This window comes from Zootermopsis nevadensis, unplaced genomic scaffold (genome assembly GCF_977971745.1).
Source record: "Zootermopsis nevadensis isolate Lab colony 2312 unplaced genomic scaffold, Znev_1.0 Znev_ptg000027l, whole genome shotgun sequence".
NCBI lineage: Eukaryota > Metazoa > Arthropoda > Insecta > Blattodea > Termopsidae > Zootermopsis > Zootermopsis nevadensis.
Genome location: NW_028259159.1, coordinates 6,515,170 through 6,533,423, shown reverse-complemented (window position 1 = coordinate 6,533,423; position 18,254 = coordinate 6,515,170). Strand labels below are relative to the sequence as shown.

The 18,254-nt window shown below is 39.1% G+C and overlaps 1 protein-coding gene across 2 annotated transcripts; it reads right to left on the bottom strand.

Moving 5' to 3' along the window:
• Positions 1-215: 215 nt before the first annotated feature.
• On the bottom strand, positions 216-13,435 carry LOC110838000 (late secretory pathway protein AVL9 homolog). 2 transcript variants are annotated; one of them, XM_087356587.1, is made up of 12 exons: positions 13,153-13,435; positions 12,799-12,996; positions 11,048-11,285; positions 9,999-10,188; positions 9,214-9,541; positions 8,677-8,898; positions 8,142-8,276; positions 7,462-7,681; positions 6,817-6,988; positions 6,626-6,714; positions 5,761-5,946; positions 216-4,924 (listed from the first exon to the last, which is right to left on the bottom strand). In XM_087356587.1, exons 1-12 carry the CDS (start codon positions 13,240-13,242, stop codon positions 4,557-4,559), a joined length of 2,436 nt encoding a protein of 811 aa, XP_087212713.1. In that variant the 5' UTR covers positions 13,243-13,435; the 3' UTR covers positions 216-4,556. The 2 variants fall into 2 exon arrangements, with proteins under 2 accessions (XP_087212713.1, XP_021936448.2); XM_022080756.2 differs by having other exon boundaries at positions 216-4,927; positions 13,153-13,433.
• Between the last annotated feature and the right edge of the window lie 4,819 nt (positions 13,436-18,254).

The window sequence follows — 18,254 nt, the reverse complement described above, 5'->3', positions numbered from 1 at the left end:
CTGTGAACATGGTTAATGAATAATTTCCAGTGTAATGACATAAAAGCAGGGAAATGAACCTGATAATGGCCACAATGGACAGAAACATGTTGTTCTAGTGAATGGGAGATAAAATAACCAAAGAGTGTTCAAACTGTGGCAATCCATTGAATAATGATTCAGTAAGAGATACAACTGATAAGCTGATAATTCTGAGCAACAACAGTAACACACTATTCTCAACCAACACATTTAATTTCTTAAAAAAAATGCGTATATAACAAATCAATAAAGTATAATAAAATGACAGAAACAATTATTATAAACATAGGAAACAAACAATACATCATCTAGATTTGTAAAAACATTCATCCCCTCCTGACATAAAAATTTTGTTTGGGGCAAGGGTTCCATGTCTCCGTTAATAATGAAAAAACGGGAGGGATTTCACAACAAATGGATAAGAATCCCAAATTCCTACAAAATGCCCAAACATATGCAAGGAAACAACACATACCACCTCTGCAGCTTATTTCCTCTTGAAATTTTCAGTTTTATAATCACTATGGCACTACTGGATCTTTATATTCAATGATTATGATGTGCCACCTTCTAATACTGTAATTAAATGGCATCACCAGTAACTCGGCTCATCAAGATATTCCCTACTTTTCACAAAATCCAAAGGTTCATTACTATGTTCACAAAAGCTCACCACAAACCTTATAATCTTCCTAAGCTATTCTATAAATAATTTCATATTTGCTTCTAATAGATACAATTAATGTTTTTAATTTTTTTTTCTCCAAACGTTCCTGAAGAAGGAGGCTGCAAGTACACCTAAAACTTTAATAACTTTTACAAAGCAGTAAAACTGACCATTCTCACAAGACGAAATAAAGTAAACTGGTGTACTGTCACATGTCAAAATATTTTAAATCCGTGGCGTAACAGCTCCAGAGAGCCAAAGATGAATAGCTTGACTGCTGGCCTCACGTTCACATGCCTAAGCAGAGATGAACGATCATCCAACCAGATATAGAGTGACGTGTGGTCAGCACGACGAACCCCCAGACATCGCTAGCTTTCCTGACCGGATTACGCTACTCATTGTATCTCCCCAATTTTCTCACGATGCTGGGTTGGCACCGGTCCCATACACTGGTCGAAAGCTCATGAGAAAATTTCCTCTCCCCCAAGACTCAAACCAGCGCGCATTCCGTATCGCCGGTCTGAAGCATGATGCCTCAGACCGCGCGGCTACGGCGTGGGACATGTCAAAATATACTGACCTTAAACGGTTACTGTTAAACAAATACAGAACTGAAAACATAGAAACTGTGTTTCTGTCCACCATAGGAACTTACATGAAATAAAGTTCAACAAAAACATTTCTTAAAATCTACAAAATGTTAAAAACTTAACTTAAAATCTCATACCACAGCTTTTATACCAAAGGCCACTACAATGATGTTACGTACATGACAGCAAACATAACATTCTTAAATATTAAGGGCAGCATTAGCACGGCTGCTTTTTAACATCATCAAGGTGAAGTTTGTTGTTCAAAAGATATGGAACAAATCCAAAATATCTGGAAAATACACAAATACAACTATTCCCAATACTGAATAAATAAGGGTGATTTCATTATGGGCAATCTTTTGCAAACTTCCTGCAGATTAGAACTTCCATTAACAATGATGCTTACTTTTTCCTTAATTTCATATTATAAAAAACTGGTACATATTTCATCAGAATCTGACACCACACCAATTATTTTTACCACCAAACACAATGCAAACTGCAGGAAATTAACAGTGAATTCTTTGAGCCTTGTGTAAAAGGCAAAGTATGCACGGTAACGTGCTTCATAAACCAGAAAATTTTTTCCTTAGGTTTGTACTTTGTATGCAATAGTAAACTGTTAAGCTGATGTCATTACAATAAATTGGTGAGTTAAGCAACCCATCCACGTACGAGTCTGACCTGCAAGTCTGGCTCGGCGAGCTTGACTCATGAGCTGAGCTCGGATATATTTCACTACACATGCATAGCAGACTCGGCTCGTGACACCCCACCCTCAAACGAGTTTGGCTCAATAGAACTCGAGTCGAGCCGGACTCGCAAGCCAGACTCGTATGTGGATGGGCCACTTTAAATAGATGTAATACTGTAAACATGAGATTAACAACTATAATTCAGTTTTCAAAATTACTTTCAGGTAAATGAAGCTGTATTGTATTTGTTTTATGAAACAAAACACAGAATTAATTTTCAATTTCTTACAAATAAACCCAAATGGAGGACAGGCTACACAAAGTAAGACATTAACACTTGAAACCTTACCTTCAGTTAAAAGAGACTAAAAAAATATGGACACAGTTTTGCATCTTTACATGTTTTTTGCGTATCTCTGACATGTAAGATTAAATAAATCAACCACGAGGAGAATTAAACATGCCATTGTGTGCATTTCAGTTATTATTACTATTATTATATCCACACCACCCCGCAAGCATCTACTTCGATACTACAAAAGTTCTTCAAACGTATTTCTACAAAACTATGGCTCTCCTACTTTTATACCTGAATAGCCCAATATTTTGTAAATATGAATATACAAGATGGCAAATAGCACTTACTAAAGTCCAAAAAATGGGTATACCAAAAATACTTGGATGTGTGATAAAGAATAAACACTTATTACGTTTGGATCTATAGGGAAAGTAGCAGAAAAATAATGCTAGATATCTGATAACTGTGAGAACATTGCATCATATTCCTAGCCATATTATGGAGAAGGCTAACTTATTGATTGCAACGTCAGCTTCCAATAGAACCATACCTACTGACATTTAAGATTAAATAAATCAACCACAAAGGTTTAAATTCTGATACAGAATAAAAATCAGTTTAAATGCACTCAAAATGGCCAGTATTAGAGATACAGAACCAAAACACGTCCCTCCCAATCCTGACAGTGTTAAGAATGTCTCTTGCCAGGACAGAATATGAAGAAGATCAGAGAATGTAAGTACCTGGAGTTATAGATACATAAGAAGGAATCTCCTATAACTGAACGGAAATCTTCATCCAGTTTGTGTGCCTGGAGGCTCTCATTGTAGTAAGTGTTGATTAATTCTCTGAGAGACTTATGTTAACTGCAACTTAAATTCTGAGATTACAGGCTCCCACAGCGGTAAAGATGCCAACTGTTATCATCTGCATTGCGACAATGTTTAATCTTGTGGGAGGTTCCCAACGTTACAAAGAAACATTGGTAACCATGTCCCCACTTAATGGTACCTGCACCTTGTCATGGTGGTGGGGCTCAAGTACCTCAGTGACCCCAAGAGCTACTGGTACGGCCTCCCTAGCCAGATTGGTCGAGGGGGAGAGGTCAGACTAAGACAGATACACTGGTCCTCCAGGTTGGGGGTTGGTCGCAAGACTAACAACCTTTCGCCATAAAGAGGAAGACGTTTCGGAACCTCGATCAAAGCCTTGGACAGACGGACCTAACGGAGGACCGAATGGAAGAGGATAATTGAGGAGGCCATGGACCGAATAAGGACCGGAGAGCCATAGAAGAAGAAGATTGGTAACCACGTACAAGATTACACCACATCGCAACCTAGAAAACCACAGTTGAAACAACTAAGTTCTATTCTACCTTCTACTGCTTGTTTACCATTCAGACTTAACTATCACGTTACTAACAGTATTTTGTCTGCACTTAAGATCACATACTTCTAAGACATATCTTGTTCACTAACTCACTGATGCACTATAAATATATAGTTAAAACCTACAGCAATGAAGAACATCATTCGGAACATACAAGTAAACTGCAACGAGCATTCAGACACAGAAAGAGAAGCAATAATATTAAAGAATTCATCCTCTGACAAAGTAATAAGACTGTACATCAGGAACAAATCTAGACTATAAAAACTACATTTCAATATAATAAGCAAAACTAGTTACTAAACACATAATTTACTTCTGAACGAGAATTGCCACAGCTACATGCACAATAAACATGCTCACCACACTTCTGAGTTCATACTACATAATCCACTATACAGAGTAGTACATAACTAACATTACAGTCCAAATATTAAAAGCATATGAGAGTTTCTACTTTTGCGGCATTAACGAGACAGAGAGAGGACTTGTTAACATCAGACCATTCCCTCTGCTATTGTCGGGAAGTGACTGATCAGCCAATGTGATTACGTAACTTCACTAAAAGAGAAAACGCATGCTAGGATCTTGGAACATTTGAGAGCTAAGGTACATTATAACAGAAAAATTTGTACACAAATCACAAAAAAATTAATCAACAAGCTGTACACTACGTGGCCATCATAGTGAACATACTTTATTAAAAAAAAAATTAAAGCTGTTGTAGACTGTAGTGTTATGTGCGTCTCTGTATCACAGTGTTAAGCTATTAACGTCTACTGTACTTAATATTCCTTATGAGAAATTAATCTAATCTATCCGTTAGATCAACCCTCTACGTTCATCCCAGGAAACGTCAACCTAATAAATAAATAAATCTGGAGGATTTAACCAGCTGGTTCTTGTGGCAGTTTGGGTTCATCATAACCACTGCTTCCAACAGTCAACGTCAGAGGGCTACAGCCATGCTGCATCTTCAACTGCCATACAGCATTAATATTCATCTCATCCGGTATTTTTGACGCTGGATTACAGTCAATTCCCCTGGGGAGTTGTTGTGTTGCAGTACTGCCAACATTTTGTTGCAAAGCATCAAGAAGGTCTTGTGCTGCATTATTGTCGAGTATGTTCTGTGCAGAGGGCTGTATGATGCTGCCATTGGTCGGATGTTTTCTTGAGGGCTCCCTGTTCTGAACCTGGTTACTACAGTTGTCTGTTCTCGCCTGCTGGTTTCTGACATCGGCAGACTTGCAAACTACTGAGAACAAAGAGATGCAGAATTGAAATAGGTAGAACAAAAGTTGTATGAAAATGATAAAGGCTAATATAATAGCTCGAATAAATACACAAGGAAAATACTGAGATTATCATACTGAAGGTGGATTAAAAGTTCAGTTTTCTTAGTTCTCCTCCATCTCCAAGTTGAAGTTTCTAAAATCAAAAAAGTGGCAAATGTTGTGAAAAGAATTACAGTGTATGCACACCTGTATATACATATCCCGGTCAGATATTTTGAAGACAAGAAATTGTACTATTTTGCTCACTGCTAGAACAAAAAATTATTAACTTTGCCTGAGAGACAACACTTTAAATTAAGCAAGGACTGCTTCATATAGGACTGTTAAGCGGCCCATCCACGTACGAGTCTGGCTTGCGAGTCCGGCTCGGCTCGGGTTCCATTGAACCAAACTCGTTTGTGAGTGGGGTGTCACGAGCCGAGTCTGCTATGCATGTGTGGTGAAATATATCCGAACCCGGCTCACGAGGCAAGCTCGCCAAGCCAGACTCGCAAGTCAGACTCATACGTGGATGGGCCACTTTAGAGACACAATCTCAAACTGGGAAATTTAATGAAAGATTAAAGTCAAGTTTGGGCAAAACCTGAAACCAGAATAACATCCACATCTGAAATTATAAATACCGAAATAAACTTTGGTGAAATGAAAATGGCAATGTATGAATGTGTGTTATGAAAGGACAATAACAGAATTAGCTTCAGAGCATCAACAAGATGGTGAATAATTGACCACTGAGGAGACACATGACCCAAAAGAGAATAGGGAGAGCGTGAACACAACCTCACAAACTTACCAGACTCAAGTTCTTCAACTCTCCGTTGCCTTCCATCAGCGCAGTCGTCCTGACTGTTCTCCTCATCCTCGTAAGTATTGACCTCTTCAGCCACGGTGACAGGGGCTGAGCCCTCAGGACTCTGAGCAGTGGTCAATGTGCTCCACCAGCTTGACAATGCTCCACGCGCTTGTGACAGAGCTCCACCTGTAGACACACAGAATCTATGTCATTACAAACACATTTTATATGATTTCAAATATGTCATCTCACTACACAGAAAAAGCTTGGATTAAGGAAATTGAGGTAAAAAAAGATAACGTCCCTCATGTTTGATCAACCACCACACCGTACAGATGTATGGGAGAATGGAGGCATAGCTCCACACATTTCTAACCTTGACTCTAGATGAAGGTAAGTGGTTAGCTTCACTCCTTGGCTACTTTATCTAAGAGGAACAAACTCCAGCAGCCAATGGGTATGAGCCTGGTGGTCACCAGAGCCAGTATAGACATGGTGGCAAGGAGAGAAATTCTATCCTGTAGGGACTTGAACCCCAGTTATCCAGACTACAGCATACTGACTGACCTTATCAATGGTATGTAACAACTTCTGAGGTTATTTTGTATGATTATGTTACAATGAACTGAACAGGACAGCAGAATCAGATGTCACTTTCTATTTCAAAAACTGGCCTGAAAGAACCAAGAAAAACAAAAAATAATGTTTGCTTAATACCTTAATGAAAACTTACCTCACTTTTACACCAAGTGAAGACCTATTTCATTCTTCACTATCACTAGACACACTTAATTTCCTTAAATCAAGTGCACAATTATATTATTTCACTATAAACATGAGCTTCACACACTGCAATGACACTCACCAACAGCTCGGCCTGTGGTAGCAACAGCTCGACCGGTTGAAACCATGGCCTGATTCAACTTGCGACCTCCCTCTGTGTTCTGCATTGTACTAGAATATAAAAGAGCAATCACGATCCTGCAATGTTGGCCTTTTACATGAAATCTGGGAAGGAAGTGATGGAAAATTGTTATAACATATCTTAAAACTTACTGTGCCAATCGAAGCTTCATGTCTGCAACTGACAGCTGACCAGCAAATGGATGTCCTGGGTTCAGATCCCAGATTCCAGTGTGCTCCCCACTAACCCATATCTTATAATTATGAGTTGCCTTCCAAGCTGCCATGAAACTTGAGTTGAAATGTTCTGCCTCTCGACTGCCATCTGCAGAATACGGAATAATGTTTAAGAATATTCCCGCCTCAGATAGCTCACCCATAACTGACCAGTTCTTCTTTTATAAGGTCAAAATTTCAAAACCACCAAAATAAGATAATGATATCATCTGGCACTGAAAAAGAAACTGTCAACATCATTTACATGACTCTGCCAGCTATTCAGCAGAAGGGTTACAACACATCCCCAAAGTTTCATCTAACTTATTGAAACCTCGTCTTCACATTATTACCCAAAACTAAAAAATAAGGCGCCTGTGACTCAGTCACGACACCATAATCAGTAAATCAGGTGTGTATGAAATGTTACTATCTAAATTATGTAATTCCACATAGTTTGTCACAACCACTAAAATTTATATGTGTTAAATTCAACATGTACATCATAAAGGCATAAAGTCCTAATACAAAATGTAACAATGAGGCTCCATACTAACACAACTAAAATTAAAGAACCCGCACCTTGCAAAAGTGATGTGCGAAGGAGACACAGTAGATAAACTCTGAACTGCGAACGAATCCACTCATCTCCGCCCTCCCAACCGACACCATCAAGGAACACATCGTGACGCTCTTCTGCCACATGCCTCACAATGAAATCAGCAAACCTAAGGTCTTCTGTTGTTAGATGCAACTGCCGACGCAGTTCTGGATCCTGAGTTTCTACTCGAGCCCCTTCAACCTGCCAGAAAATTATGAGACATAGAACTTCAATTTTCCCCACTTAATGGTACCTGCACCTTGTTGTGGTGGTGGGGCTTGAGTACCTCAGTGACCCCAACAGCTACTGGTAGGGCCTCCCTAGCCAGATTGGTCGAGGGGGAGAGGTCCGATTAAGACAGGTACCCCAGTCCGCCAGGTTGGGGGTTGGTCGCAAGGCTAACAACCTTGCACCGTAAAAAGGAAGACGTTTCGAAACCTCGATCAAAGCCTTGGACAGACGGACCTAACAGATGACTGAACAGAAGAGGAGAATTGAGGAGGCCGTGGACCGAATACGGACCGGAGAGCCACACAAGAAGAAGAAGAGCATTATGACTGCTAAGTCCCTTTCACATGCACAGAATGTTCCACACAGTTACCACCCTCATAAAGACTGGAAATCGTATGTTAATTGGTTTACAGTAAGTAAACCACCTTACCTCTACAAGAACGTCTACCAGCTGCTTTTTCTGCTTGAAGAGGACATTGGTTGCTCCAACCAAGTACCCTCTCACATTGATGTCACTAAGTAGGTCCAGGTAGGGAAGAGACAAGTATGGATGGCACAGATACCCCTACAAACACAAGTGATATATGTACAGCAAAATATTAATACTCGGATATGGGAACTTGAAGGTTCAACACTGGTTACATCAGTTTCATCCATCTCCCATCATCATAATTTATTTCCTAAAGATCATTGTCAATATTACCATCCCAACTCCTTGGTCTTATAAGTGAATGCTTCCAAAAGATTATACACTCAAAGTCAGTATTTATTTCATGTTTCCCAATCCAAACTATATGTCCAACACCATCTTGATTTCACTACTCTACCAACAGATCACGATTTTCCTTTGATAACATCCAACGTCTGGACAATAAAATATAAACAATCTTCAGGAACACACACCCTCCAAAATGTCACATATTTCTTTTACCTCGGACAACAGTAGTAATGCAATATTAGCCTACCTGTGTGAAAAGCATGAGGGGCAGACCACATTGGTCAATACTGATCTGTGCAATGGCTGCTATATTCGACTGCACATTAGTGTCACCTATTGTCTCAATACTGCTGTCACGAGGTAAATGTACGTGGTCGTGGTTCTCTCGTTCCGCTCCACCGGCACCGACGGTCGAGAGACTGCCAACACTGTCTGAATTGGGCAGCTTTCCATCACAAGTTGCAGATACCTGTAACATGACAAATGCGAATAAACAAACGTCACTTGATTTTAAGTTTCTCAGGGACCCAATAAACTTCACATTTTTTGCAGAACAATGTTTCATTACATCAGAAAAAACTTGATAATTAATCTTTGTAGAATGAGTGGTAGGCACAATAACAAATAACAAGAACAAGGTGGAGATTCAGACAAACCTACAAAGAGATTATCCGGAATATGACGCAAAATAATGGAAACAGCGACACCTCCAGGCCATTAAGTAGGAGAGAATTATATCAGGATTCAACTAATCACCTATGAAAGACTCTATCAAAATACTTACTTCCAACCAGTGTTCTTCCATGGGACTGCCACCAGCTTGAATGGGTTTCTGATTCTGCAGATTTTCAAATGAGTTGCCTGACCCCATTTCAGTAGCCTTACAAACTGGATCAATGTCTTCAGACACCTCATTGTCCAATATTGACCTGGGTGTATCTTCTGAACTGTGAGGCACTGATTCACTACATTTGTCATCGTCAGACCAAACTGTATTTCCGACTGTTCCAGCATCATCTTTCGCAACTTTTGTGTCAGAAATACCATCAGATTTCATGACCTCTGATAATACATCTGTAAATTCTGGAATCGGTGACATCGGTCTTGATGGTCTAAAATTAAGCAAAGATCCGTCATGTGTCGCCATCACCAGACTGAGTGAGCAAGCGTGGTTGTTTTGAAATACTTTAACCACATTCTTATTCGTAAACACATCTCACATGATATACCTTGAACAATATTAACACTCAGAACCAGTGAAGCAAAATTGTGTCTTGATGTACATTTCAGTTCCTCAACCTGTTTCGTTGTCGTCTGACCTCGTAAAAAGCCTTCAACAGCGGCATCTGCAAACTCAGTCTGATATTCAGAAAATTATTCTCTTGCACAACACATTAAGTTTGACTAGTTGGCTGGATGTCTTACATCCAAATATAAAACCTCATAGGGTTAACAACCCTTCTGACAGAGCGTACGTGAAGATTACGGGAAAGATACCGAGACCTAGATCAGATTAAAATGCTTATTTTTCTGCGCAAAGACTCAAGCCTTTAGCTCTACATTACTCACTTTACACATGCTGATTCCTGCAGGCCGCACTCGATCATGGCCGGATGCAAGGACAGGAGTGATAATATGGCAGCACACAGAGGCTGAACAGGTGAACGGTAAAACACTATGCGGCGTTCCAAGAGCAACAGTTTGAACAAAATCAGTGCCTTATGTCGGAACTGCAGGATCAGATCTCGAGCCGAGAGACCTGAAAACAATGTAACTGAAATGTCAGCCAAGTCCTGAACCAATCATAAAAAGAAATTGCAGAACAAGAAAAACAGCATAAGGTGAGGAGTGCCTCCATGTGTCACATTCATAGGGTAGATTCAAGTCATAAAAGACATCTGATAATGACAAGTCCTGACCAAATGCTAAATTTAACTTATCCCTCAAAGGTTAACTAACTGAAGATGAATCAACAATACTGGGAAGAAACAAAGAAAGAATATAAATATTCGCAGTACATCAGACAACATAATAAAAACCAAAACTAAACCTACGATAAACATGACCTACATTTTGTTGCTGGGTTCATTCCTGTACTTCATTAAAATTAAGTACTAGCTGAATCATGAGAAGAAATTTCAAACTCAAGAACAACATTCAGTCACAGTAAATTTAGCAGAGTAAACAACCTGAAAAAAAAAAACCAACATATATAGGACACCTGTGTAATGACATCACAGAAGATTTTATTTCAATGCAGACACAGGACAGGGCAGCTCGAACAACTCAAATATTTTCAGATTCACTCATTCAATATTACAAGTTATGCTACGGCAACTATAAGGGTGACCACATCACTCCATCACATCCAGGCTGTGAAACATTAAGGCATATTTGTGTGAGGTAAACAATCATTTGACTATGCAATGCTTTCACTTCAGCAAGTTCATGATGAATAAAGAATGGGTTATGTGAAATGGCAATTTGTATCACTCATCATGTTCAAAGACACAGATAGAGACATAATCTCCAAATTGTCAAGAATTTTATTCCTTAAGAATGCAGCTAATAACCCAAGAAGATTTTATTACAGAACAGGATTATTAACATTGACTTACCAACGTACAGCTGTGGGGTGGAAGACTGCAACAAGTCTACTTCAGCAAGACACGAATTAAGATGATAGTATGTGTCGTGGAGCAGCTGTACTTTGCTAAAATCTCCCTCATCAAAATAAGCATGTGTGATGAGCGCCATCTTCACCTGGATGTGTCCATAGAGCGGTAGGGTGCTAAGAACACACACAGACTTTTGTACTGTTCCCCGAGTAATGTCTGCTGTGCGGTTCTTTAGTTTCTGCAATGTGACATAAAATAATTTATACACACCTGTAACAGCCACATCTTAAAGTTTTATGTATGTAGTTGAAACTTTTGCATTTTCAGTTGCTCACTTCATTTGTGGGCAATTAATAAATAAATAACACCATAAATAAATCTCGGTACTTGTGGGTTATCGGGACACATTGCTTTAAAAATAGGTTAGATTAGGTTAGGTTAATGCGTGTGGATAAATGACATATACTTGAAAGTTATTATATTTTATTTCAATAAATGACAAATTATTATATTTCCAAGTCCAGATATTCGACTCTCCCGTTTTGTGTCCCGATAACCAACAAGTACCTAAATCTCATTCTGAAGACTTCTTGTGACTGGTAATTAGACAAAATACTCCTCAGAACAATCTTTTCTGGCCGATATTCAAATTGTGTTCCTCATGAAAACAGAGAAAGCCTAGTAATAACATTTCCAAATGTTTCATATAATGGACATGCAGACAGCTAAAAATGATATATATTACAAAGGCATAGTACCACGAATCAGAACACTCTTGTTACTAGAAAAGTGAAAGGATGCAATCAATAATATTTCCAATCAGAAATTAAAATAAGACAATAAAACAGTATCATAGTGCACATCTGAAGAATATGAGGAACATTGCAAGACAAGTTCATGTTGAATGAATCGGCCTCCAAAACAGAAAGCAAGAGTTGAAAGTATCCCACTAAAATTTCTGTAGAGAGCAAAATCAACACACAGAATAACATTCATTCCTACGCTTTGGATCAATGAGCTAACACTTCTTAGTTTGTAAGATCTGAGGTTTTCACAGCGTTGAGTATGAAGATTTCTGTCATATGGGTTGTTGCGCCGTGTAGTCTGGTCGATGCTAACCAACGTTTCAGAGGTCATACTGCCTCCGTTATCAGGGCAATGACGGAGGCAGTATGACCTCTGAAACGTTGGTTAGCATCGACTAGACTACACGGTGCAACAGCCCAGAAGACAGAAATCTTCACTTCTTAGTTTGTTTACATGTATAAAGAAAATCTGGTTGGTAAAATGTTGTGATTACCAGGGTAACAACATACATGCACCAAATGTTTTTGCAAAACTAGGCATTGCCTTAAATAAACATAAGCACATATAATTTATGTAAAATTGTGTGCCCAAACAAGAAAATAGGTGAAAACTTCCAGGTTTCATAAACACTGAATACATTTGAGAAATAACAAGCAGTAAGCAGTAAAAAAAAAGGCCAGAATTGTTGCAATCTGTCATTCTTTTTCTTTATACCAGAACTCTCATGTGTCTAAATGGCCTCACAAACACCAAAAAAGAATCTATCTCATGCATGTATAAGGCACACCATTCTGATTACTAAACTGTGTAATTAATTATATATCACATGTTCCAAAGCATTTACAAAAATTATCTAGTCTTTGAATATGGTGCCTTTCTGGGTTTTGAGTGAAATGTCAGAACCCTCTTCATACTTGTCTTAATTGATATTTTCAGTTTTTTACCTCAACAGGAATCTGTCGGAAACAGGATATTCCATATACAGTCCGTTTAGGATCAGACAAACTTGGTAAATGAAAAAAGACTGTGTCTTCATCAAAGTTGTGTGAACCATCAGGTAATGCCAATGTTGGCAAATATTTCCATCCTGCGGGGCATGCATGTGGATCGCTTTCTAGCAGTGGTGGAAAGGAATATTCCACCTGAAATGATTTTGCAATTAATTAGAGCTATTATTTTAACTCGTTCACAAAACATGATCTTCTCACAACATATTCTATTCTATACTTGACATCTACAATATAACCTCAAATTACTAAAAATAAGTTAATATATAACGAAGCCTTAAAAAAACGTACCTGACATCCCTTTTTATGATGAAAACCTACGACTATAACATGAAGGATGGGTCCGTTACTTTCACTAGTGTTTTTGAGTTCATCTGCCATTTTTGTTAAGCATTAAATAAATTGTGCTCTCTCGTTTGACATACCAAACTTCATCAACGTGACCGTATGACTATTTGGGTACTAAGTAATTCCCATATAAACCCACCAGGTTTCGTTCACGTTCAACTAATGTTTGGGTACGTTCATTAATTTTGCGTGTGATGTAAGTCAGCATGGCAAACACAATGACGAGTGAGGTTATTAGGTACGAATTTCGAAACAAGAGAATGTTTGGAAGGAAATTATTTACATTTCGTATCGATAATGTGCCACGTCAAATTTCATTGCACACGTAGTATTAAATAAAACTCATAACTGCGAAGCATGGAAGGTCAAAGTCGAAAAGGTGGAGATTTGGGGCCGGCGCAAGCCTCGCCCAAAAACCAGAAAATCTATCCTAACTTGAAAATGCAAGACAAATCCTACACGTATATCCGAAATACTGAGTAAAAATCTGTAGTAAGACACTATATTACGTAATGTATAATTTTCATATCGAAAAATAATAGCAGGATAGGTCAAAAACATTTGAAAAATTATAATTTTAAAATCGTAGTTACACCTACCTAACGATTCATTATACAACCCATCACATTAAAGAGAGTGATTTATATGAATAAATATATTTTTCTGAAATTCGAATATTTGCTTGTGATGAGAGGATGAAAAATAATAATTTCGACAATGTTTTACACACGATCAGGTTAACTCAATTTTAACGGAAATATGTTAGTCGTTAATGCAAGAACAACACAAGAAACGTTTCAGTGTGTTCTTAATTATCTCCTTCCTTCCTTTTGTGCCATATAAAATCCACAATATTCTATGCAATTTTACAGCTGTAACATTCTGTTTCAGGGGCATGTAAATTCTTTTCAAAGCCAAGATAATTAATTTCACAGACAAAATTTTATTTGGTAATATCACTGAATTCTATGTCTGTTATTAAAATTTTATTCTGTTTCGTCTATCCGTTAAGACTTCATTTTAGACTCAGTATAAAATAACGCAGAAGAAAATATGTCATTTAAAAAGGATACCAATTACCTTATCATCACTGTAAAAAAAATTCGCTGTTGCATGTAAAAAAATAATTTAAGGTTGCTATGATACTGATTCGTATAAAACTTAATAATTTTTTTTATTTAAATTTGCATTATAAGATCATCCTGTTTGGCCAAAGAACGATGCATTCCTGTGAAGTGGCAACTTAAAATTACTTGGTTCGTCCCAAAAATATGTCATAAGACACCTCTGCTTTAAAAGAAAGCATTATGATAACACTACAAATGCGTAAATCCCCTTCTCAACATTGGAGAAAATAGACAACTAGAACCTTATCAACCTAACAAGAGAATGACACCCCTTGATTTGAGTATTTCGAAAACCACCAGTTACCTTCGGCACATCCGTCTTTAAATAACAAATATCGGACTTGAACTAAGGTTCATACCGAAAAATTATAGCCCCAAAGACACAGTTACAAAAAAAAATCACGATTTATAAATATCCAGACAAATAAAAAGGTTTTAACCATAATTTAGTGTTTTCTCAATAATGCAAATTTGACCTAAATTTCGGGAATGCACCGTTCTTTGTTTCACCCGCTCGCCACGCTGAGGCACAGGATGTGAGCGGGACCTGAAACAATCAAAACAAACGAAACGTCTTCTATAAGAACAGCAACAAACAAACGTGAATTAACAGCTTCAACGCAATCAACTTACCTGTGCCGTTGGCAATCCTAATCTCTCTCTTCTGTTGCAGATACACAAACTGCGTGATTTAATGACGGCGTGGAATATCTGATGATTCGAGTTGCCCACTTTCAGTGGTACAACTCAACCTCTTCTTCTCAGTCACTTGAATCGAATTCATCGCAAAACAAATCTCAACGATGCAACTAAAGTCTCTCGAGTTCGACGGACGAACCGATCACTTATAAAAGAAAATCTCGATAACGAGGCCCTACCAACGATCTGACTCTGACTTGCCTACGTGATTACAGAAAACAAAAATTCTCGTCCTATTAAGAGGTGAAATCGCAGCTTCGATACTAGTAACAATCCAAACTCGATTTGATTTATCGATAAACGTATTATTACGAGATTAAGTTTCAACTCGCGTGAAATTCTAACGCCTACGGCATTTCGGAGATACCAACTTCCACGCAAAACGCGAATGTAACTGACCGATTAATAACCTGGATTTCATTGTCACGTAATAATTATTCGCGCGCACTAAGAGTTTCTTCCAAGTAACAACATTCAATCTTTTTCTCTAAGTTGAATCTCCAGTTCCCAATAAAGCCTGAAAGAGAGCTTTAAACACAAAGAGAAACCTAACACACACGGTACTAAGATGAAGCCATGACCAGCCTGGGGGCGGACTGACATGAAAAGACCGTGTCCCAGCTAATGTCCTGCAAAAGAACGCCCATCCAAAAGAGTTAGAAAAGAAAGTTTTGGTTCTACGTTACAGAGTACGCGCTGCTCCTCTAGAAGATGTCCTTGGATCGATGCCTGAAACTGAAAATCACAACACCACACCACACAGCACAACACAACACCACACAACACCACCACATAGCACAACACAACACCACCACACAGCACAGCACAGCGACGCACATACTTGAGAGAGCCTTGTATTAGATTGAACACTCACTTTTCAGAAGGAGGATGAAGGGGGACACGCCCCTGCTTGAAAATAAGAATCGCTAAATCAAAAAATCCGCCCTTTAACTACAATATTCTTTATACAGCAGTTTTAACCCACTGCGCAGGCGCTAAATTGGCGATTTACTAATAAATAGACACGACGCGTCTCCTCCCGCGAGCACAAGAAATTAAACTCGCGAACCACACACTGAAAACCGGACAAATGAGATAATTTCAATACAAAATCCGTGATTAGTGAACCTAAACTTCTTATCGTGCTTAAAATCCGACCTAAATAAATAATCTTCCTCGCTGTAAACGTCATATAAAATTCAAGAACGTCAGGACCGGCTGGCCACATAGAATGCACGTCGCAAATACGAAAGACGCAGGGGCAGCTTAGGCAATTTCGAAGGCAGACAAATGCAACAGGAAACGTTAAACAGTTGTGACGCACACATAAATAAACAGAAGGAAAACAACATCACAGATCAAATACCGGGCTCCATGCACTGCAGGTTGCATTCCAAAGATACAAAAATCGAACCCAGGCCACTTACCTTCTGTATTTACTGACGCTTTCGTGTTTTTATTCAGATTTCGCCCTCTAGTCCCCCCCACCAATTACCCCGGCACATTATCCCCTGAACTTAACCTCGGCCATCTAGTGTCGTGACCCCATCCTCGCCACAATAGTGACCTGACCTTAATATAATTCCATTGCCGAGACCCTGTCCTTGTAACAATTGTGCTGTGACCACATCCTCGCCACAATAGTGACGTGACCTTAACCTCGGCCATATAGTGCCGTGACCCAATCCTCGCCAAATAGTGACCTTAACCTCGGCCATCTAGTACCGAGACCCTATCCTCGCCACAATAGTGACCTGACCTTAATATCATTCCATTGCCGTGACCCTGTCCTTGTAACAATTGTGCTGTGACCACATCCTCGCCACAATAGTGACCTGATCTTAACATAATTCTATTGCCGAGACCCTATCCTTGTAACAATCGTGCTGTGACCCTATCCTAGCCACAATAGTGACCTGACCATAACATAATTCCATTAACGTGACCCTCTCCTTGTAACAATTGTGCTGTGACCCTATCCTAGCCACAATAGTGACCTGACCTTAACATAATTCTATTGCCGAGACCCTATCCTTGTAACAATTGTGCTGTGACCCTATCCTAGCCACAATAGTGACCTGACCTTAACATAATTCTATTGCCGAGACCCTATCCTTGTAACAATTGTGCTGTGACCCTATCCAAGCCACAATAGTGACCTGACCTTAACATAATTCTATTGCCGAGACCCTATCCTTGTAACAATTGTGCTGTAACCATCTCCTAGCCACAATAGTGACCTGACCTTAACATAATTCCATTGCCGTGACCGTATCCTAGTAACAATTGTGCTGTGACCCTATCCTAGCCACAATAGTGACCTGACCTTAACATAATTCCATTGCCGTGACCGTATCCTTGTAACAATTGTGCTGTGACCCTATCCTAGCCACAATAGTGACCTGACCTTAACATAATTCCATTGCCGTGACCGTATCCTTGTAACAATTGTGCTGTGACCCTATCCTAGCCACAATAGTGACCTGACCTTAACATAATTCCACTGCCGTGACCCTATCCTTGTAACAATTGTGCTGTGACCCTATCCTAGCCACAATAGTGACCTGACCTTAACATAATTCCATTGCCGTGACCGTATCCTTGTTACAATTGTGCTGTGACCCTATCCTAGCCACAATAGTGACCTGAACTTAACATAATTCCATTGCCGTGACCGTATCCTTGTAACAATTGTGCTGTGACCCTATCCTCGCCACAAGAGTGACGTCACCTTAACCTCGGCCATCTAGTGCCGTAACAATATAAACGACACAATAATGTCGTGACATTACCCGCGACACAAAAGTGCCGTAACATTGAGTGCGACACAATATTTCTGTAACAAAAACCTCGACACAAAAGTGCCTTAACAATATAAACGACACAATAATGCCGTGACATTACCCGCGACACAATAGTGCCGTAACATTGAGTGCGACACATTATTTCTGTAACAAAAACCTCGACACAAAAGTGCCTTAACAATATAAACGACACAATAATGCCGTGACATTACCCGCGACACAATAGTGCCGTAACATTGAGTGCGACACAGTATTTCTGTAACAAAAACCTCGACACAAAAGTGCCTTAACAATATAAACGACACAATAATGCCGTGACATTACCCGCGACACAATAGTGCCGTAACATTGAGTGCGACACAGTATTTCTGTAACAAAAACCTCGACACAAAAGTGCCTTAACAATATAAACGAC

Coding starts and splice junctions, on each gene's coding strand:
- LOC110838000 (XM_022080756.2), bottom strand. CDS start 13,242: ATGGCAGATGAACTCAAAAACACTAGTGAAAGTAACGGACCCATCCTT. Junction 11,286..12,798: donor TCCGACAGATTCCTGTTGAG/GTAAAAAACTGA, acceptor GTCACATTGCAG/AAACTAAAGAACCGCACAGC. Junction 7,682..8,141: donor TGGTAGACGTTCTTGTAGAG/GTAAGGTGGTTT, acceptor ATTTTCTGGCAG/GTTGAAGGGGCTCGAGTAGA.